This window comes from Hydractinia symbiolongicarpus, chromosome 2 (assembly GCF_029227915.1).
Source record: "Hydractinia symbiolongicarpus strain clone_291-10 chromosome 2, HSymV2.1, whole genome shotgun sequence".
Lineage (NCBI taxonomy): Eukaryota > Metazoa > Cnidaria > Hydrozoa > Anthoathecata > Hydractiniidae > Hydractinia > Hydractinia symbiolongicarpus.
In genome coordinates, this window is record NC_079876.1 from 19,866,825 (window position 1) to 19,887,207 (window position 20,383).

The 20,383-nt window shown below is 36.7% G+C and overlaps 2 protein-coding genes across 2 annotated transcripts; one reads left to right on the forward strand and one right to left on the reverse strand.

The window, feature by feature from the left end:
- The first annotated feature begins 3,084 nt into the window (after positions 1–3,084).
- On the forward strand, positions 3,085–14,575 carry LOC130629979 (uncharacterized). Its single transcript, XM_057443372.1, has 4 exons — positions 3,085–6,465; positions 12,592–12,747; positions 13,939–13,968; positions 14,479–14,575. The coding sequence occupies exons 1-4, from the start codon at positions 3,193–3,195 to the stop codon at positions 14,494–14,496; spliced, it is 3,477 nt and encodes a 1,158-aa protein (XP_057299355.1). The 5' UTR covers positions 3,085–3,192; the 3' UTR covers positions 14,497–14,575.
- Positions 14,576–15,632: 1,057 nt separating this feature from the next.
- On the reverse strand, positions 15,633–19,009 carry LOC130629980 (proton channel OtopLc-like). Its single transcript, XM_057443373.1, has 2 exons — positions 17,832–19,009; positions 15,633–17,240 (listed from the first exon to the last, which is right to left on the reverse strand). Exons 1-2 carry the CDS (start codon positions 18,676–18,678, stop codon positions 16,312–16,314), a joined length of 1,776 nt encoding a protein of 591 aa, XP_057299356.1. The 5' UTR covers positions 18,679–19,009; the 3' UTR covers positions 15,633–16,311.
- Positions 19,010–20,383: the final 1,374 nt, after the last annotated feature.

Below are 20,383 nucleotides of genomic sequence, written 5' to 3' on the forward strand. Positions count from 1 at the left end.
CGGTTACCAGGTTGCGCTATTACCTCACGCAATCTATATGTGTTTTTCGACCATATTCTATCGGTTGCCCGTCTCCGCCCATCATCATGCTCTTCACCAGGTTGTAGTAGATATCTATACAAGCCATCTTTAGGTAATTCTACTTCAGATGGATAGCTCTCTTGATTAACCAAAGGCACCTCTTTCATTATAATAGCATCTTTTGGCTTCATATCAATCATCTGCGTCTTTGTATCGTTTAGCCTATCAATCAGTTTATACAGATGCTTAACCCATGTAGATGATACCTTTTCCGAATCATTCAGTTCTTGAGCATCTTGTATTTTGAATAAATTTTCCGCAAGTATCTTGTTCAACGCCTCAACAAAAGCTGTGTGCGTATGCTTATATTTTGTAGTCGCCCTTTTAATTTCAACCTTATGCTTCTCCAACAGCTTTGATACGTCTGCCTTGAATTCTGAACCGTTATCACATTGGAAAGTTTTCGGATAAGTTAATGGTCCTGCCTTGTAGATGTCTTCAATCATAGCGGCAACCTCTTTGGCTTTCTTAGTCCTCAAAGGTCGGGCTACCTTGTATCTGGAAGCAGCATCGATTCCCGACAAAATGTACTTATATTTATTACCATACAGTATGTCACCGGGCATGTACAATAAATCGAATTGATGTAAATCATTAGGGGTGGTAACTTCATAATGTGGTCTTTCAACATGTTTCGGGGCGGGTAAATGTACTTGCCAAAATGCTTGTTTTGATAGCCACTTCTTAATCTCCTTTGGCTCGAAGCCGAATACTCTTAAATTCTGAACAGCCTTTTGTCCTTTCCATAAATTTTGAGGTTGATAGTAAGTCTCTTGAAGTTTTGACATGTTTTATTTATGCACACCTTTATTTATCTCCTTTTTGTGTTATGATGTGGTACGATAAAAGTGCTTAAAGTTTTTCATATATTATATTAATATGTCAGACATGGATACCACACCGGATTATAAATTGATGAAACTGAGAGAGTTGCGAGAGGTTGCCAAATCCCGCGGAATTAAGTATATCGTGGGTATGAGAAAGGCTAAACTGGTTGAGGTGATTGAGAAGAATGATCTCGACCCATCCTACACCATCGATCTGGATACCAAGAAGGAATGGTATGGATACTGTTCAAGGTGGAGGTCGAAAAACAGGGAGGCATATCTAAAAGCTCAAAAACGTTATAACGACAAAAGATCCAAGTGATTGGGTATTTTTTTTTGTTACTCAGACGGGTAACAAATGTTGGTGGGTGGGTACCCATGGTCTAACCGGTCACGACCCTCTAGGTGCCGGTGGGTGGGTACCCATGGTGGAGCGATGTCAGTATCATAAACCGCGTTTTACCGCCATGGGGTCGGGTGGTTGTCTTGCGAACGAAGCCCCTCACGATCCTCCACCCCGGCGGTTGTCTTGTGAACGAACGAAGCCCCTCACGATCCTCGGAGGTCCTGATTTTTTTCCCTGGGGGGGTACCCACCCACATTTACACTCCGGGAAACGATCCATGGTGGAGCGATGTCGGTATCATAAACCGCGTTTTACCGCCATGGAGCAGCGCAACCCCGGGTGGTTGTCTTGCGAACGAAGCCCCTCACGATCCTCCACCCCGGTTTACGATTATAAAAACATCTTAAAGATTACAAAATCGTATATCATAGCCAAGCATGTCTTCAGGAATCGTTCTCGATTTGATACACAGTAGAGAATATATCGATGACTTTGATCTTTTCACGGTCCCTGATTTAAGAGCCAGAGCGAGGTACCTTGGCCTTCGTGGATACTCGCGGCTCAGAAGGGCTGAGCTTATCGAATTACTGTTATCAACAGTACCCGCAAGATATCCCGATATGACTTTACCGCTCGTCATAGGGATGCTGGATCTCGAAGTGACCGAATTTTCAGGACCCGTGCCAAGACCGGTACCAGCACCGATTAGACCAGTACCAGCACGGGTTGAGGTTGATGATGAGGACGACGCAGACGATGACATTGATGAAGATGATAGATGTATCATTTGTCTTTCTAAACGAAAGACCGCCACCATTGTTCATGGTAGAACAGGGCATTTTTGCTGCTGTTTATCGTGCGCAAATAAATTGGAGAAGAGGGGGGATAAATGCCCTATATGTCGCGCATCAATAGATCTTGTCATTAGACAATATATTTGAGGGGTCGGATTGGTAGGGCATTTTTTGTTACTCGGACGGGTAACAAATGTGATTCACGACCCTCGAGGTGCCAATGGGTGGGTACCCATGGTGTATCGATGTATGTATCACAAAGCGTGTTTTACTACAATTTAGCATGGTGGTTGCCCCACAAACTAGGACACTCACGACCCTCCAACACGGTTTACGATTTTTAGAAAAAATGGCTTAAAGATTACAAAATCGTATATCATAGCCAAACATCTTAAAGATTACAAAATCGTATATCACAACCAAGCATGACTTCGAGAAATACAGTTGTTGAATTAAGAGCTCTCGCTAGAGAACGCGGCCTACGTGGCTACTCAAGGCTCAGAAAGGCCGATCTGATCGAATTATTGACACCCACTACTGTGTCAGCACCGGTTAGACCGGTACCCGTGCCGAGACCCACCAGACCAGTACCAGCGCCGAGACCCACCAGACCCGTACCCATGCAAGACCCGCCAGACCCGTACCCATGCCAAGACCCACCAGACCCATACCCGTGCCGAGACCCACCAGACCCGTACCGGTGCCGAGACCCATGCCAAGACCCATACCCGTGCCGAGACCGGGCACTAGACCCATACCCGTGCCGAGACCCACCAGACCAGTACCAGCGCCGAGACCGGGCACTAGCCAACAAGACATGGATTTGAAAAGCAAGTTGATCGAATGGAGAGACTGGTTAATAAATCATGTACCTGGGGCTATTAAGGAGAAAGCGAGCAAAGCTTTCAAAACCATGAAGGATAAGATCATGGGTTTGTATAAAAAGGGCAGTGGAGAGGAAGAGGAGGAGGAGGAGGAGGAAGAGGTGGAGGAGGAGGAGGAGGAGGAGGAGGAGGAGAAAAACCCCTTTACCCCCATTGAAGAAGCTTTTGTAGGTTCATACAAACGTTTCAAAATAAACTCGGATGGTGGGAAGAATGTCAGAGTCTTTCTCGAAAAGGTCGAGCACGTCGTAAATAGGTTGATGAGTGACGTGCTCGGGCAGAAGAAGTCGCTGAAGACTCAGGCGACCTTGTGGGTGAAGTGGGTAAGGGAGGACACCAGCTCGACCGACGCCCCGTGCGTACATGTCGATAAAGCTTTCAATAGCTATATGGAGATACTGCACGCCCACGATGACATTTCTGATGTTTTCGATCGGATGTGTAATAAGATAATCGAGCAGATTGAAAACCCTGCTCTACCTGCCAGCGGATTCACAATCGATAAAATCTTGCATATGCATGTGGACTTTCATGAACTGAAATTAACCAGAGGTAGTTCTTACTTGCCGCTACCCAAGAATTTCAGTGGAAAGCGATCTGTGATTAACCCTCATAACGAGGATGATGATAAATGTTTCAGATGGGCTATTATCGCTGCTCTCAATCATGATAAGATCGATAATCACCCTGAACGAATCTCAATCCTTAAGAAGCATGACAAGTATAATTGGGATGGTCTAACTTTCCCAATGGCGCTAAACAAGATAGATCTCTTCGAGAGGAGGAACCCTGATATCGCTGTGCATGTTTTGACAAAGGATGAGGGAGAAGGTATCTACATGTGTCGCAAGTCGAAGCATCTTGACCGTAAGGAGACGGTTGTTTTGTTTTTACTATGTGAGGGGGATAAGAGACATTATATCGCTGTTAAGAACTTGAGCGGTGTACTTAGCAAGGCTAACTCAAAGCATAAAAATAAGGAGTATTATTGCTTGAATTGTCTCTATGGTTTTCAAAGCGAACAGAAAAGGGATGAGCACTTTGAGTATTGCAAGAATAACGATGCTGCTAAGATTCAACTCCCTAAGGAGGGTAGCACCTTAACCTTCACTGATGGTAAGTTTCAACTCAAAGCCCCATTCATCATGTATGCCGATTTCGAAGCTTTTACAAAAGAGTTGCCAGAAGATGAGAGAAAATGCGGATCATCCACCGAGAAAGTTGGTAAACATGTTCCCACCGGATTCTGTTGTTATAGTAAATATGCTCATGGTGAAGTGCCGGACCCTCTGAATCTTTACTGCGGTGAGGACTGTGTTCCGCGCTTTGTAGATCATGTAGTTTCTGAGGCGAAAAGGTTATATAACATGTTTCCTCAGAAAGCAATGGATCCACTGACGGATGAAGAGCGTGACGGTTTCAATAGAGCCAGGGTGTGCCACATTTGCATGGAAGAATTTGATGACAAGGATGACATCAAGGTTAGGGATCACTGCCATTTCACCGGTAAGTTTCGTGGGGCTGCCCATCAGAAATGTAATCTGCGTTACAAGGTTCCTAATTATATTCCGGTTGTCTTCCACAATCTGAGTGGCTACGATGCGCATTTATTCATTAAGGAGCTTGCTAGGAAGTATGGAGAAGATGGTATGGGTGTAATCGCGGAGAATAAGGAGAAATATATCTCTTTCTCTACGGATGTTAAGGTTGGTGAATACATTGACAAAAATGGGGAGACTAAGGACAGAAAGATACAACTGAGATTTATAGACTCATTTAGATTTATGTCAAGCGGCCTAAGCTCCCTGGCTGACAACCTATCAGATGATCAATGCAAAAACCTTCGAAAATTCTTCAATGGTGACGAATTCAACATAATGAGAAGGAAGGGTGTATACCCATATGAGTATGTTAACTCATTCGATAGGTTTAATGAAACTGAGCTCCCGTCAAAGGATGATTTCTACAGCAAGCTGAACATGAATGGTATCATCGATGCCGATTATGCGCATGCCCAGAAGGTGTGGAAGGACATGAAAGTTGAAAATATGGGCGTTTATCATGATATTTATCTCAAGACGGATGTTCTGCTTCTGAGTGATGTGTTTGAGACATTCAGAGAAACATGCTTGAGAAACTACGATCTAGACCCGGCTCACTTTTACACTGCTCCGGGATTAGCCTGGAGGGCTTGTTTGAAAAAGACCAAGGTTAGTCTAGATTTATTGTCGGATATGGAGATGGTCATGTTCATTGAGAGTGGTATTAGGGGTGGATTGTGTCAGGCTGTCCACCGCTACGCCAAGGCCAACAATAAGTATATGGGGGACGAGTACAACACATCGGATGGGAATTGCATGGATTTATTTGAGCAGCAGGAAATGGCTAAAACCGTGCCTTTTGTAAAAAGAAAATTGATTGAATTGAGGTACTGGTTGATGAAACATGTACCTAGGGTCATCAAGGTGAAAACTAGTAAAGCTTACAGAGCCGTGAAGGATAAGATCATTGGTTTGTATGAAAAGGTATGTTGGGGACCGTCTGTACCGAAAGAGGAAAAACAATATACCACCAAAGCCAACACATCTGAGAGTAAGGAGATGAATAGCTATCTCCAGTACCTAGATGCAAATAATTTGTACGGCTGGGCCATGATTCAGAAGATGCCGACCGGAGGGTTTGAGTGGGTTGATGATGTGGTTTCTGATTTTACACCCGAACTGATTTCACAATTAGCTGTGGAAAACGGTGAAAAGGGGTACATCCTTGAGGTTGATGTTAGCTATCCACGGGAGCTTCATGATTCTCATAACGACCTTCCTTTCATGCCCGAGAGGAAGATCATTAATGGCGTCGAGAAGCTGACACCGTGTCTTTCAGACAAGAAGAAATATATCACTCATATCCGTGCGCTTGATCAAGCGTTGAAGCATGGTCTTGTTCTTGAGAAGGTTCATAGGGTCTTGAGATTTGATCAAAGTGCGTGGTTGAAGTCGTACATAGATTTTAACACTGATTTGCGTACCAAATCAACGAATGACTTCGAGAAAGATTTTTTCAAGCTGATGAATAATTCGGTCTTTGGGAAGACAATGGAGAATCAGCGAAGGCAGAAGGATATACGCTTGGCTACCAAGAAAGAACAATATGAGAAGCTGGTGATGAAGCCAAACTTCAAGGGTAGCACGTGGTTCTCGGAAACACTGATGGGCATAGAGATGTCCAAGATCAAGATCAAAATGAATAAGCCAATCTACCTGGGACTGGCAATTCTCGACTTGTCCAAGATAGTTATGTATGAGTTCCACTATGATTACATGAGACCAAAATATGGTGTGGATGTAAAGCTTTGCTACATGGATACAGATTCATTCGTTTATCATATCAAAACCGACGACTTTTACAAAGATATCGCCGACGATGTGGCTTTGAGATTTGACACTTCGGGGTACGATAAGAAAGATGGTAGACCTCTACCATTAGGTTTGAATAAAAAGATCATTGGTCTGATGAAGGATGAGTTGGGTGGTAAGGTAATGACCGAATTTATCGCTCTTAGGGCTAAGAATTATGCTTACAGACAGCTATGTGGTAGGGAGGATAAGAGGTGCAAGGGGGTCAAGAAATGTGTGGTGAGGAAGACAATAGGTTTCGATGACTATAGGAGATGCCTGTTGGAGGGTGAAAATGTTTACAGAGAACAGATGACCTTTCGATCGATTAAGCATGATGTTCATACCATAAAAACAAATAAACTCGCTCTCAATGCTGATGATGATAAGCGCATAATTATGGAAGATGGTATTACCACACTAGCCAGAGGCCATTATAGACACACATAACACTATAAATTATAAGGCACGACAGATGAGGGTGGGTAGGGACCCATGGGGAGGGGAGGGAGGGAGGGGACACGGCGGGGGTTGGGGGGTTGGGGCGGATCCGGACATTCGTAGGTGCTAACGGATTTTATAGACTCTTCTATCGTTGATTTGACGTGGATGATCCATAATTTGACGTGGAATGGTAAACTGCTAAGGGGGTCTGTCCTAACATCCGCCTTTTCCTATCTCTCCTGGTGGCAAATTTGTTGTTGTTCTCGAATGAACAAAAATTTCGTGGAAACTAAATTTTGGGATTCGCAATGCTGTTCTGCCCAAATTGCGAAACGGCCTGTTTACAACTGGGACAGCTGGTTGCACTGGTTATGTTGTGGTGACCGGATTATGAACGCTGATATAATGTTAATATATATAAGCCGGCCTTCCGCGATTATGTGGGTTCTATAATAAGTGAGAAACAATATACAAATATTGTATATAAGCCGGTCTGCCCCGATTACGTTCGTTCTATAAGTCTCCAATAATATTTGACTGTCATACAAAGTCTGCCTGCCCCGATTATGTTCGTTCTATAATAAGTGAGAAATAATAATAGACTGTCGTATATAAACTAGCCTACCCTGATTATTTTCAAGTGCCAAATAATATTTTTTGAGTAATAAGCCGGCCTGTCCTGATTATGTTGCCCTGATTATGTATTTTCTGCCCTGTTCTTAACCGGGGCAAGCTGCTGTACTTAATCAGGGCAGCGTTTATTATCCGGGCAGAACAATGCCCAGTTTTCAATGGTGTTTTATCTTGCAGAGAAAAATTAAGTCTAGACTTTCTTTCTTTCGCCATGCCTAGTTTTCAAAGGTGTTCTTTTGCAGACAAATCCATTATTCTGTGACAATACTTCGTCAATGTTTTATGCACAAAAGTTTGAAGAAAATGCCAATCACAGCCTGCCTGGTCAGCCAGTCAGCTTTCATAATCTGGTCACCACAGCAAAATCCAGGGCAAAAAGCATAAACGGGACATGCATGCATAATCTGGCCGTCCTGCTTATAAACAGGCAATTTTTGCAATCTGGACAGAACAGTCCCTAGTTACCCACGGTGAAAAATCATTGATGTCACCTCCTCGTTTCCAAGTTATTTAGCCTTAAAGTTTTAAGCGCACTGTAATGGCTTCGCTTCATTAATTTAAAGTAAGATATTGACGTTAAAGTAGTGATATTGATGTTGCACTATAACATCAGAAAAATCAGCATTTGAGACATGCATTTTTCGGCAACATCAAAGGATAACGAACACATCCACTTTGCCTGTTACAGACAGGCAGACACACACACACACACACAGAGTCTCTGCATTATTATATAGATGTTACGTATTTGGCCCAAAAACCCTTTTATTATGACTCACATGTTTAATTTTCTGACATTACAGCATGATGTAATAACATTAATGTAACATCAATATCCTAATTTAAAGCTTACCTCCCGAGAAAAATTAAGTGGACCTAAATTGGCTCATATTCATACGTGATTTACGAATATAAAGTTTATTTTTCTTAATTGGCACTTATAAGTTAATAATGCCTATTCAAAGATTCAAAAATTCACCTCCGACACGAGGTAAAACATCTGCAATGTTGTTTTATAAATTTCTTCACCTTGAGTTCTCTGACGTCACCTGTTAGAAGATCGTAAATCATCTTCCGCATTGAAATTTTTACTCAAACTTTAATAGTGAAATTCATTGGTAATGAATATGTTTACCCCCGTAAAAATATCAGGAAACTTTGAAAATGAATACTAACTTCGGTTGAGAAACCATCATTCAATTGCAATACCGAGAAGCTGTGACGCAAAAAAGAGCGACATGGAAAGTGTTGTAGAATTTCAATTTGAGCAGGCGAAATACTAGACCAAGCACTGACTCGGATTTCAGTTGGGAGAGCTGTGATGAGGATACTATTTAAGAAGAAGTCGCTTTACGTGTTGCTGTTGCTATAAGGACGTGGTGCAAGTGTGGAAAGTGTAAGATATATAATGACGAGCGAAGCGGAGTGTCGTTGCTATTGCGAGTTAGAATCCGCGAATATTTTTAATTTGATCAGTGACTTTTGATATGTAAACGTATTCGAACTAGATAATAGCGCATGAGTTCGATGAATGATGATAAAAATGAAAAAATCTTCTAACCTTCTTCTTTTTGTTTTTTTCTTTCAAACTCAGTTCTAAAGTCAAAGAACTCGGAAGTAAAATGAGCTTCGCAGATCTTAAAATTCTTTGGAAGCGTATCCTCTCTCTTGATCAGTTTTATCCATATAGTTCGTTGTTTTGGATCTTTGGGAAAGTTGAAAAAAATACACCTTGTTTCTTTTGGTGGTTAAGACAACTAGGTAAGTGGGCAAGAAGCCATATTACTATTTAAAAAAAGGGTTCATTCTTATTCATCAACGTGTGGAACTTTTTTTTACAAATCACATCACATCACATCCGCAAAGTTTCGCCTCTCATCCCGGGGGTCCGAATGTGAGCTTGTAACTAGTGACGTCAGGCGCATAATTATACTCTTAAATGCTCACTTGCAAAATGGCGAACAAGTAAGGTGAAGGCTTAAAAACATGAGGTAAACATTGTCTGGTTTCTTGAATACTGTAGTGATTTTAATAAAATAAACGTTAAATTGTTTTTTCTGAAGATGTTATGAATCGATTTAGGTCAACTTGATTTTTCTCGGGAGGTAAGCTTTAAATTAATAAAGCCATTACAATGCACTGAAAACTTTTGAGGCCAAATAACTTGGAAAAGAGGTGGTGACGTCAGTTTTAACGCACAGGTAACTAGGGACAGGGAGACCAAATTGGGTAAGTTTCCCAAACCTGGGTCCCCAAATCTGTTTCGGATTGGATATAGGTTGATAGTGTCATCAAAAAACCTTTAAAACCTAATATTGCAACTGTTTGTCAAAGATACACGATCCTATACATTTTCTTGATAAGTGTTTCAACATCAATACGATGATGGTAACAGGTATAAACATTTTCTTGTTTCAGTGTGTCTTTGCTGATTTCAGCAAAATTTTTAAACAGTTATTATGAAATACATGACATTTCATGACAAATGGCTATTATTCCAAACCCTTCATGCATTGTAAAGAGGATTTTTAAGAAAGGTGCTCAATATTAAGCACTTCATACTACTTTTGACACATTTCACAAATTCAAAACAAAGTTCATGTACTTGGTATTGCTTTAATTGATGACAAGAATGCAGCTTGAGACAAATAATTGGCAAACAATATAATTGAAAAGGAAAAAACAGCAGTATATTGCTCTACAAATTTTCATATTTGTCGTGAGTCTTTAATGCAAAGAGATTTCACTGTGGGATATATATGTAAGTCTTTTTTCCAACCCATTAATTTGTCAGGCAATTTTTAGTAGAAATTTGCAAAGAAAGAACAAGATGAATCTTCCTGTGTTTCTTTGCAAAGTAGAAATTTGCAGAGAAACAGAGGAAGCATGGCAGTAAAAAGCTTCTGATCATGTTTAAAACGCAAAAGTGCCTAATATTAAGCACTTTCCTTTTTTAAAAGATTTTAAAATTCTGATTTAGTGTTGTATATTATATGTTAAGTAAAATATTACATGTAAAGAGTTCTATAAGTTTTATCTAAAATTGACTTTCATATAAACTTTTATATACCAAATTATATTTGCTTGTGATGAAAGATTTTCTCTTCCATGGAAACTTTCCATTTCCAATGCGCCCCTATAAATAATGGATTGGTCTTTATTAATGCTTAGGAATTTATTGTTCTCCGTGTGCAGATAAACATGAATTTCTTAGTCATGTGAAAAGTATATATATATATATATGTACTAATTTTTATATTATAATATTACTGTGTATACTTATTCATTTAAAAAGAAAAATGATTTGAATTTCTGTGTATCCCAAGTTGTTGAGGAATACGAAATATCCCTATTATTTAAGCAAAATTATTATTTAAGCAAAATTAATGTTTTTACTTTTTCTATTTTTTATATGTGATTTAAATACCGGTTGCTGATAGGTGGAACTTAATTTATTGTGTCGTCTGGATGAGAAAGGAGTTTCACTGACCTGGCTGATCAGCAATAAATTTTATTTGTAGTTTCTTGCAAATAAAATTGTGTGAAGTATACAGGTTTGCCATGAAAAGATGATAAATACAAGTTTTTAGGATAGGATCAAAAACATATTTTATGTACCAACATAATATTTAAAATCTAGCATTAGTGGGTTCCAAGCCACTGGTTTATACTAGCAAATAGACCAATTATCTTCCTCAAAATATGTGAATATTTAAATTAGTTTTCATTGTAAAATTTATTTTGAATGGTATAAAAAGTGGTATTACTTTACTAAATATTATACTTTTTTTATCCATAATTAAAAACATATATAACAACTGAATGGCATATATAGTTCACATTTGATTAGAAATTTTATCTTTTATTTTAGTTCTAAACAGTGACAGAAATATATTGAAATTTGGCAATGGTTAGTCTGAAATTATACTTTAGTACATTTAGTACATTTTAAAAGTTTGTTGCTGACCTGAAAAGGCATGAATTTCCTGGATTATTTTCACATTTCGTGGATTTTTCACAAAATCCACAAAATGTTAGAATTTTCATTCTAAGTTGTAAATGTGTAATCAGTTGCTTTGTCTTTTAATCTAAACGTCGACTCAATTATACTTTCTACTGAATAAGACGAACCTGGTCAGTTTTCAGGTGACTCAGTGGATATTTTTTTATAAAAGATTTGATAATATATGGGCTATTAGAGTTGTTTCTTGATTGGATGCACCATTGGATGCATACATCTCCTGTTTAATTGCTGCTTTGCTTCTTTATTGGAAATATTTTACTTTCTTGTCATCAGTAGTTTGCAAGGGGATTAGCATATTAGGACTGTGACTAAAACAAAAAGAAACTTGGAGATCTAAACCTGCCAAATCCCTGTGGCATTCTTTCTGCAAACATCAATTAATTTGACTGGTTTGAAATAGTCCTGTCTATCTTTTCATAGGTTGTGACAACTAGTCTATTGTTTGATGTGTTCTCTCCACAGCTGTTTTGCTTCGAATTGCTACTTCAGAGAACTCTGTTTGACAAAACTCTATTTTATATTTGTTTTGTTTTTTGAAGTTTTGTTGAATTTTGAAATTTTATTCACCACCATCGAATAGTTTTTTAAAAAAGGCTTTAATATAATAACCAATTGTTTATTATGTTAAAGTGTGTTTTTCTCTTTTTTTATTATTTTAAATTTTTTTTTGTATAATTGCAAAGCTATTTAAATTACATAGCCTAACACTACTCTTCATCTCCACTACTCTCCAATTTACATCTTGGCATGAAAGGAGGCATGAAAGGGTTTTTTAATTATTTTTTAATGATTTTTAATTCGTTTTTATTACACAGCTTGCCGACAGTTAGGCTTATAGTAGAGCGTTTTTTCTAATGCGGATGTTCGTGGTTTAAACCCTGACTAAAATTTGCCAAGTTATGAAAGTGTGAATGTATCCTTTCTGCTTAACGTTCAGCATGAGAATAGGATTGATATTTTAGGTAGCTCAAATGGGAGGTTTAAGTGCACTAGGACCTCTCTGGGCAACCTTAAACAGTTCAAATAGGGACTAAAGAAGCTATTCTGAGTATACAAACGTGAAAGTGGCAATTACATAAAACTATAGTTATTTACATTGTAAATGGACCTATATCAAACCCTTTTTATGTGGAATACGTATTTCGACAGGAATTTATTTATTATAGGGAGCCGTCAAAAAATTTGATTACCCAAAGTACGTTTGGAGTCCCACAGGTGGCTGGTGGTGCCAACCCAGGAATTGGAAACGCAACACAGCAATTGCTTTTATAGCTTCAGCACTTATCTCGATCCCGATAATAAAGTGGGGACGGGAAAACGAAGTGGGTAGTTTTTTGTTTATCGATAGATTTATTTGTTTTGTTTTTGAAGTAAATCTAAAAACTACCTTCAGTTTAGCGGTGTATACTAATACCATGCGTGTAATGGTCACAAAAGTACTTTTTTGGAAAGTTAAATTACCCGAGATAAGAAAAGTCATGTTTGACTAAAACTTTGTTCATTTATGTATTTTTAAAAGTTTATAAACTATCATCTTCCTTGTTTTTTTATGGAAAAAAATATGCTTGTATATAATAACGCATACAAACAAACAAAGAAGATTTCAATTTCATATAAATTTAACTATAAGCTAGAAGTGAAAAAAAGGTTTAAAATTTTTGCCTGATGACTTCTCTAACAAATTTTTTTGAAAGAGATTAAAACGTAAACATTGATTAAGAAAATTGTCTGAAAAAACCTTTCAATATGGTAGTTCACCTCCCTAATTAAAGTCCATCAAATGTTTACCAAAACATAGTTTCATTTTTAATAGCAGTGTTTATGGTCAGTACCATATATAGTAATGTTGCTTCACAAATTTTTTGATTTTGCAATAGCACGCTCTTTTTTTCTAAACAATGCCAAACTTAAAGCACAAAATTGTTAAAATTTTAAACACTGGCTGCACATTTTGCTGGGAGCGAATAATAGTTAAATGAAAATTGGCCTTATTTGAGCTTATGAACAAAGATTTAAAACAATTTTTGGGACGTTTTTTTCCTCAGTAGCTAAACAATGTTTGGAACAAAGGGTAAAAAATTTTAGAAACAAAAATGTGAATGATGTATCTGCTCGATCAGGATTTTCACACCGCTTCAAATCTGCTGTTAAATGAAAATCCTGCACAATATCTTTTCACTTCTCCTCAGAAACTATTAATACTACCTCCGGTATTATATGCAATTCATGTAATTCCATCGTATCCATTGTTTTAGTGTTTTCTGTTTGATTTGAAGACATTTTATATTCATATGTATTTTCGTGCAAAAATAGAAAACGTCAATCAACTAGATTTACTTACCTACTTACTTGAGCTTTTACCTTGTAACGAAACAAGAGTTCTTTCTTTGGGTATAAGTTTTCTTGAGAGAAAATCTGCTGATTTCTCTTTTGACATAAAAGCAAAATCTCCTACAAAACTGTAAAGTATTATACATTTGTTACCTGACTCTTTTCTCGATTTGTCATTGTAGATAAGGTATTCACACAGACTTCCCAAAAAGGTATTTATACATGTATTGTTTTTGTTGTGTTATCTGGATCGAAGTGAGCCTGTATACTACCATATTCTGCTTATATAATGATTTTTTTTATTCGTGGCGTTCCGTTAAAATCTGCTCTTCCAGTTTCCAGAGTCGTAGAATATTTTCTTGCCAAAACTTTTATTAGGTGACTACCTTCAATATCTAAAACTCCATGCGGCTTTCTAAACATATGTGGCTCCAAATAACCAAAAAGTATAGTATTTCGAACGCTTCGTTATGAAATTGGGAACGACACATTTGGAAATGACTCGATTTTAAGGTGTGGTTGGGTTGGGTTTTGAAACCCAAAAAACTTGTATTTAATATTCATGTCGCGTAAATGTGACCAATATTAATTTTTTGCACACTGCATCTGTTGTCATTGATTTGGCTACTATCTACATGACGACCAGTGCTATCGTTGTTAATATTGAAGAACTGAATAAAATAATTATGCCATAATACGATAAAGTTTTTGTTTGTTTGTAGGAAGATGTTTCAAGCTAGAATTTCTGGAAAAGTGTTAATCGAACTAGCAGTGTTTGCTTCCTGTACTATACCTTTCTAATAACTACACGTTGTTTTATATACGTCCTTATTTCTACCCCTTTTATCGACTTTGTTTGGGAAATTAGAAATAAGATTGAGATGGCCTGTTCCGCATTTATAAATTGTGAAATTGATAAATTTCGAAACTTGAAAAAAAAGGTTACAGGAAAAGAAAAACTTTACTTTAAAAAACGTACTGGCGAAAGGGTCCAAAAATGATTCTGGTTAGAAAAATGTAGGAAATTTCGATATGAGTTCAATGTGTTTTAAAATCATTAATTAATGTTAGGATAGTTGATACAAAGTTCTCATTTTTATTCCTCTACAAAAAAGACTCCGATGAAGGCAAGTGTTTATCTTGGATTAATAATTTACAAGCAATCATAATAAGACACGGCCCAGTGAATGTTGGTGGAATTCATTTAATCTTTGGTTTGTTAATGCTCTACAATCTTGTGTACACAACCATTTGCATTAGAGAACTTTGCTTTGGTTAGATGGATTTAACAAAACAAACACATTTTTTTTAGGAGGTCAAACCTTAAATATTTTTTCAGACCCTGTTTGAACGCGATTTCTTACTTATGGGTTAAACATTGTGGTATTAATTTTCATTTCATTTGAATAATATTTGCAAAAATATACTAACAAATAACTAACTATATTTCACATTATGAGATTCACAAATTCGCGCAGAAGTTTAAGCAGCATTCATCTGCTTCACATGACACGTTGCTTCAAATAATCAGAAACAGTAGTAGAATTTCTTTCAAAAATAATTGCGGAATTACACATTCTCGTCTACAGACCTTTTTGAGATAAACCTTGAAATTAGTTCTGAACCCGTCTGGTCACATAAAGGACTCTGATTGGTCTATTATTAGAGATCTTTGTTTTTCTGCGAAAGATTTTATTAAGCAATTAAATGTAAACCAACATGGCGGTGGAGAGAATTGAAGAGATATAACGAACTGTAACATAAGCGGACTCTCTGTTTTTAAAAAAATTAACTGTTAGTATTTTGACCATTTATTTGCATAAGTAGCTTTAAGTTTTCTTGGCAAAGAAATTTCGCAAGAGAAATCAACAGCATCTCGTACAGAATTCACATTTATTCTTTACTTAAAAGTTATCAAAAGTACACCGTATAAAAAAGTCAATTATAAAAACAATTAGCAAAGATGATGTGAACGTAATAATAAAAAAATTATCCAATCCGCATGACCTCCCCTTCTTTTCCTCATATTTCTTAAGCAAGCCAATTTATAAGGATTAAGTCTAAAAACTTGTCGAAATCATTGGAAGAATAAACCAAAGCCATTGGATTTTGTAAACGTCTCAGCGTTAATAGAGCTAATAGTCGAATTTGCGAACCTTAATTACGAAATATTCTTCCAGGTTGCGTTCAGGCAAATTTAATAATTCAAGGGATTCTCAAAAAGTAAAATTTCATTTAAACTAAGAAAAAATTATCGCAAATATATTTGATGATAATTTAACTTCGTCCGCGAAAATGAATACCCATAAAAATTAGAAGCATTAAGTTGAATTTCAAACTCGTATTACTAAGAAAACATATAGCGAGTCGGAAGAAGCCACGAAGAATCGTTGCTATTCAGAATAAAGATATAATTGTATTTATCTCTATGTTTTCGGTTCTAATGTATTCCCAAAAAGAATCATCCAATTGAAAATAAATTGAGACTTTATAGAGCTGTCAGAATAACGAAGTTTAAACAAAAATGCGTAATTCTTATATACAAAAACTGTGCATTAGTATTGTTTGAATGTACTCCATACTTCGAATAAGCAAGCACCAGCGTGAAAGCGAAAAAAAATGCACAAAGGGTACGCAAATATAGTCACTGCCCGCCATGTTGTGCTTCCGTATAACATCACTTGTATCGGCGTCGTGGCCATGTTACGCAATTCGAAAAATGAATCTTGTCCCCATAATGCTAAGTTCGTTGTGAGTAGAAATAAAGCACCCTGTCTAACAATATCTCCCTGAGTTCCTTTGAAAGAAGGTCTAAATCGTAGAGCCTTCACAATTGCAGTCACTTGTAACATTGACTCGATTAATACGAGTGAAGATTTAATCAGTAGCAATGTTGACATGCTTTGCATGACGTTAAGTTCGGTTACGGCTGCCGTAAAACTAAGTCCTGCGTATAAGAATACACCGGTAAACGAAACTATCAACAATGCATCATCTGAATTATAAGGATACCAAGACGATCGCTGACTTTGCAGTCCTTTTAAAATCAGCCATAAACAAATCACCATTATTGTATGCAACGTGATTTGGTATAGATAATAAAATTTTAGTGCGTGGGATGAGTTCGTATCGATCCATAAAAATGCGATGGATATAAAGAGTAAAGTTGACAGCAAGATACCCAACAAGAAACCTGGATCCGCGGATGGCTTATACGTGTCCATGATCTCGTGTGACTCTTGCGACTCTTGACACGAGCGACATAAAGAGTGGTTGGATGCGCGACTGTATAGCGATATATGACTATGCGATCTTGATAAAGTCGGGCTGGCCACACTACCAATATAACCCGAACTATCGTCAAGAAAATTTTTCGCCTTTTCCTCTTTGTCTTCTTCGTCTTGCATTTCGTCGTAGATGTAAATATCTTGAGGATCTGGGTCCAAGTCTCTCATACCACTCCACATAGTATACAGCATGCCACCTGGAAAGTAAAAAACAAATATTTGTGGAGTAGGAAGAATTTTTTTTTCTCATAAAAACGGTGAATTTTCATCTAAAAACGTTTGCAGAACGACAACACAGTAGATAAAAGATAATTCTGTCAGTTTTGTTTACTTCTTAGTACTGAATTATTTTGTTAGTGAGTATTTTACCAAACGGGTGGCAAATTAAAAAAAAAAAGAATAATATCTTTTTTCCAAGAAGTATAAAGGAAGGTTATAAAATGCAGTTACTACTATTGTACATAAAATAATTTTAATTATCTTGCGATAAAGATCTTATTTTTAATGTTTACTGGCAAGTACATCCAAAACCTACTTTTATAACCCTATACAGTCGTGAAAATTCTGTAAAAATGTTGTTAGGAAGATCTATAGTTACTTAGTTGTGAAATATAGTGATTTATTTGTTATTATAGTAGTGTTTAGTAGATTTTTTATTTCTCGCCTAAAATTTATTTTGTGGCTGCCACAAATTTGTTTTTTATTCGCCCCTCCTTAAACACTTATCAGATCATGTTGTTTTTTTTAAAAAATTTAACATCTACATGAAAGTTTAATAACAAACGTACCTGCAATGAGGGAATACTCCATAGTAAATGGATACAGGTACGGTTCACTAGCGGTCCAAATCTTTGACATTGGTACATCTTCAGCACTACACCATGATCTTCGTGGACCTTCTAAACTAACTGACTTAAAGAGTAATCGAGCATGACTAAACAAGGCACGAAACCACAAGCAAATGTTCGTACCAAGAATATGAAATAACACCAGCCTGATATTTTGCGACTTGTGCAAAGTTGCATTCGCAAATTTACGTAAAAATAAGATTTGTGTTAAGATAAAAATCGCCTTGAAAAGTGAAAAAAAGAGACTAGAGATGTTACGAGAACACTGAAGATAGAAGGAAATATGTAAAATATCCATCACTGAACTTCCTGCACCGAATACGTATGCACCTGCCATTAAAGGTCTATGTGAATGTGGTAGCGAACTTATAAAGTCAACAGTTTTCCGGTCGTTTTGTTTACAAAATATGTACATTATCCAGATCAGTGCAGGGCAAATGCAGGTTATTAAAAATCCGTCAATATGGTCAGTTGTTATGCCGGCAACTTTTGAATCGTTTTGCAACCAAGCAGTCATATTCATAACAATACCGGCAGTTGTTAAGCAAATCAAATATACGACACTTGCAATACGTCCGTCGGATCTGGTACCGTCAGAAGGCAGTATAGGTTCTAGAATATACATTAAGAACAAAAAGAACCTATTTGAGTTTGGTGCACGGCGGTTTGTGGCGGTTTGTCTCCTGCCGTTTCGTAGTAATTCTGCAGTGTTTGTTGTTTCGTGTTTGTTTTCGTTTTCCATGCCAAGTTTCAATTTTTCAATCGTTAGTACTTCACTATGTTTCATGTTATCTGTTATTGTATATTTATATCTTTATACTTTATATTTGTTATGCTTAATATTACATTTTTAAATTATTCTGTTCTTCGTTTAAATTAATTATCAACGGTGTTTGAAAATGTTTTCACGCTAATTCGAACTTACTAATAACCAACCATAGAGAAATAATTTTTTCGAACGAGATTTCAAACTAATTTAAACTGCTTCAAACGAGTTTAAACTAGCTAATTATTTTTTTAATCTGGCAGAAATTCGTTCGAATGAATACCCGTGCATAAAAGACAATACAAAATTCAGTGATGCGTGAAGTATTTTTCTTCTCTCTCACTATACACAAGGTTTGTTAATTAACCTCATTAAATAATATATTCAAAGACATTTAAACGCTTCGTTAGGCTCAGGTCATACCAACTAAGCAAACACACAACTCGTCACCAGTACTCTCCCAGTATGCCGCCTAGTTGTTTTTTAGCTAATGTGGGACGACATTTCATTTTGGGAATGAGAACTAAGTTTTCTTCTATTTAAAACTTTATAACATAACGCACCGCGCGTTGAGGATCACGCCATTTTGAATCTTTCTTTTTTAAATATATTTTCACAACACGACCTTAGTGAATAAAGAATGGTTAAAAAAATAGAAAAAACAATCTCCTGGGTCATACCTAATATTAACTTAAAGGAAAAGACTCACTTACCCAAGTATTTAATTTGTTTGTTGTATCAACCTAAAAATCGATTTCTTGTTTTGGTCATAAAGCTCACATGTCAACCTCGTCCCCAGGGCAATAAAAAAACCTAAAAAGCCCTGTCTGTTGTGTAGAGCCTGAAAATTCACAGTTTAAATTTAACGATACTAATTGATCATCATTTCAAAAAAAAAAAAAAAATACATATATCTCGTTTCCCTAACTTTGTTTATTCTTTAAATCGTTTAATTAAAAAAAATATTAGTTTCTCCATGTTTTTTTTTAGTTCCAAAATTTCATTCAGCAAATTCATGCTGAAAGAATATACAATAAAGACAACCTCGTTTCCAAGTTTTTTTTATATAATTCTGAATGTCGGGTGGCTAAAACACACATTGACTTAGCCTTCTTAGAGGTTTTGGTTCCTTTGAAAAGAAATTGTCATCAATAGTGAAAATTTTCAAACAATTTCAAATGTTTAGTACCTCAGCTTCCCTTAAAGCAGACATTACACACAAACAAAGCACAAACAAGCTAAAGATGAAGAACGAATGAACATGTTTAGCTGGTACTTTGGTTCGTAAGTCTGTGTTTTGTACCGTGCGTCATAGTTTGTAGTTCTCTGTGTGAAGCTAGATGCATTAAAAGACACCAAAAAATTATTGTTTTAAAAAACAAAAACACTAAAAATGTAGTATATAACTTTTTTTACTTTTTTCAGAAAGGTACGGATAGGAAAGAAAACACAGCTACCTTAAAAAATTGCAGGCGACTTACAATTTACGAATGCGTTTCAAAGTCTTTAAAATATAATGTTTTTTACACTTAGACATCAAGTTAGTTGAGATTTGGTAATGAGGCAAAATATGCTCTAAAGCAACAAAAATATGCTCGAAACTCAAATTTTACAAAATTGTATTATGTGCTTTTTACTTATACAATAATTTGTGTATATTTTGTTTGTTTTACTTGCATTAATTTGTGTGTATTTTGTTTGTTTACGTTTTGACCAGTTCCTCACA

Coding starts and splice junctions, on each gene's coding strand:
- LOC130629980 (XM_057443373.1), bottom strand. CDS start 18,678: ATGAAACATAGTGAAGTACTAACGATTGAAAAATTGAAACTTGGCATG. Junction 17,241..17,831: donor GGAGTATTCCCTCATTGCAG/GTACGTTTGTTA, acceptor TTTACTTTCCAG/GTGGCATGCTGTATACTATG.
- LOC130629979 (XM_057443372.1), top strand. CDS start 3,193: ATGAGTGACGTGCTCGGGCAGAAGAAGTCGCTGAAGACTCAGGCGACC. Junction 6,466..12,591: donor AGGATGAGTTGGGTGGTAAG/GTAATGACCGAA, acceptor TATTTATTATAG/GGAGCCGTCAAAAAATTTGA. Junction 12,748..13,938: donor AGTGGGGACGGGAAAACGAA/GTGGGTAGTTTT, acceptor TTGTCATTGTAG/ATAAGGTATTCACACAGACT.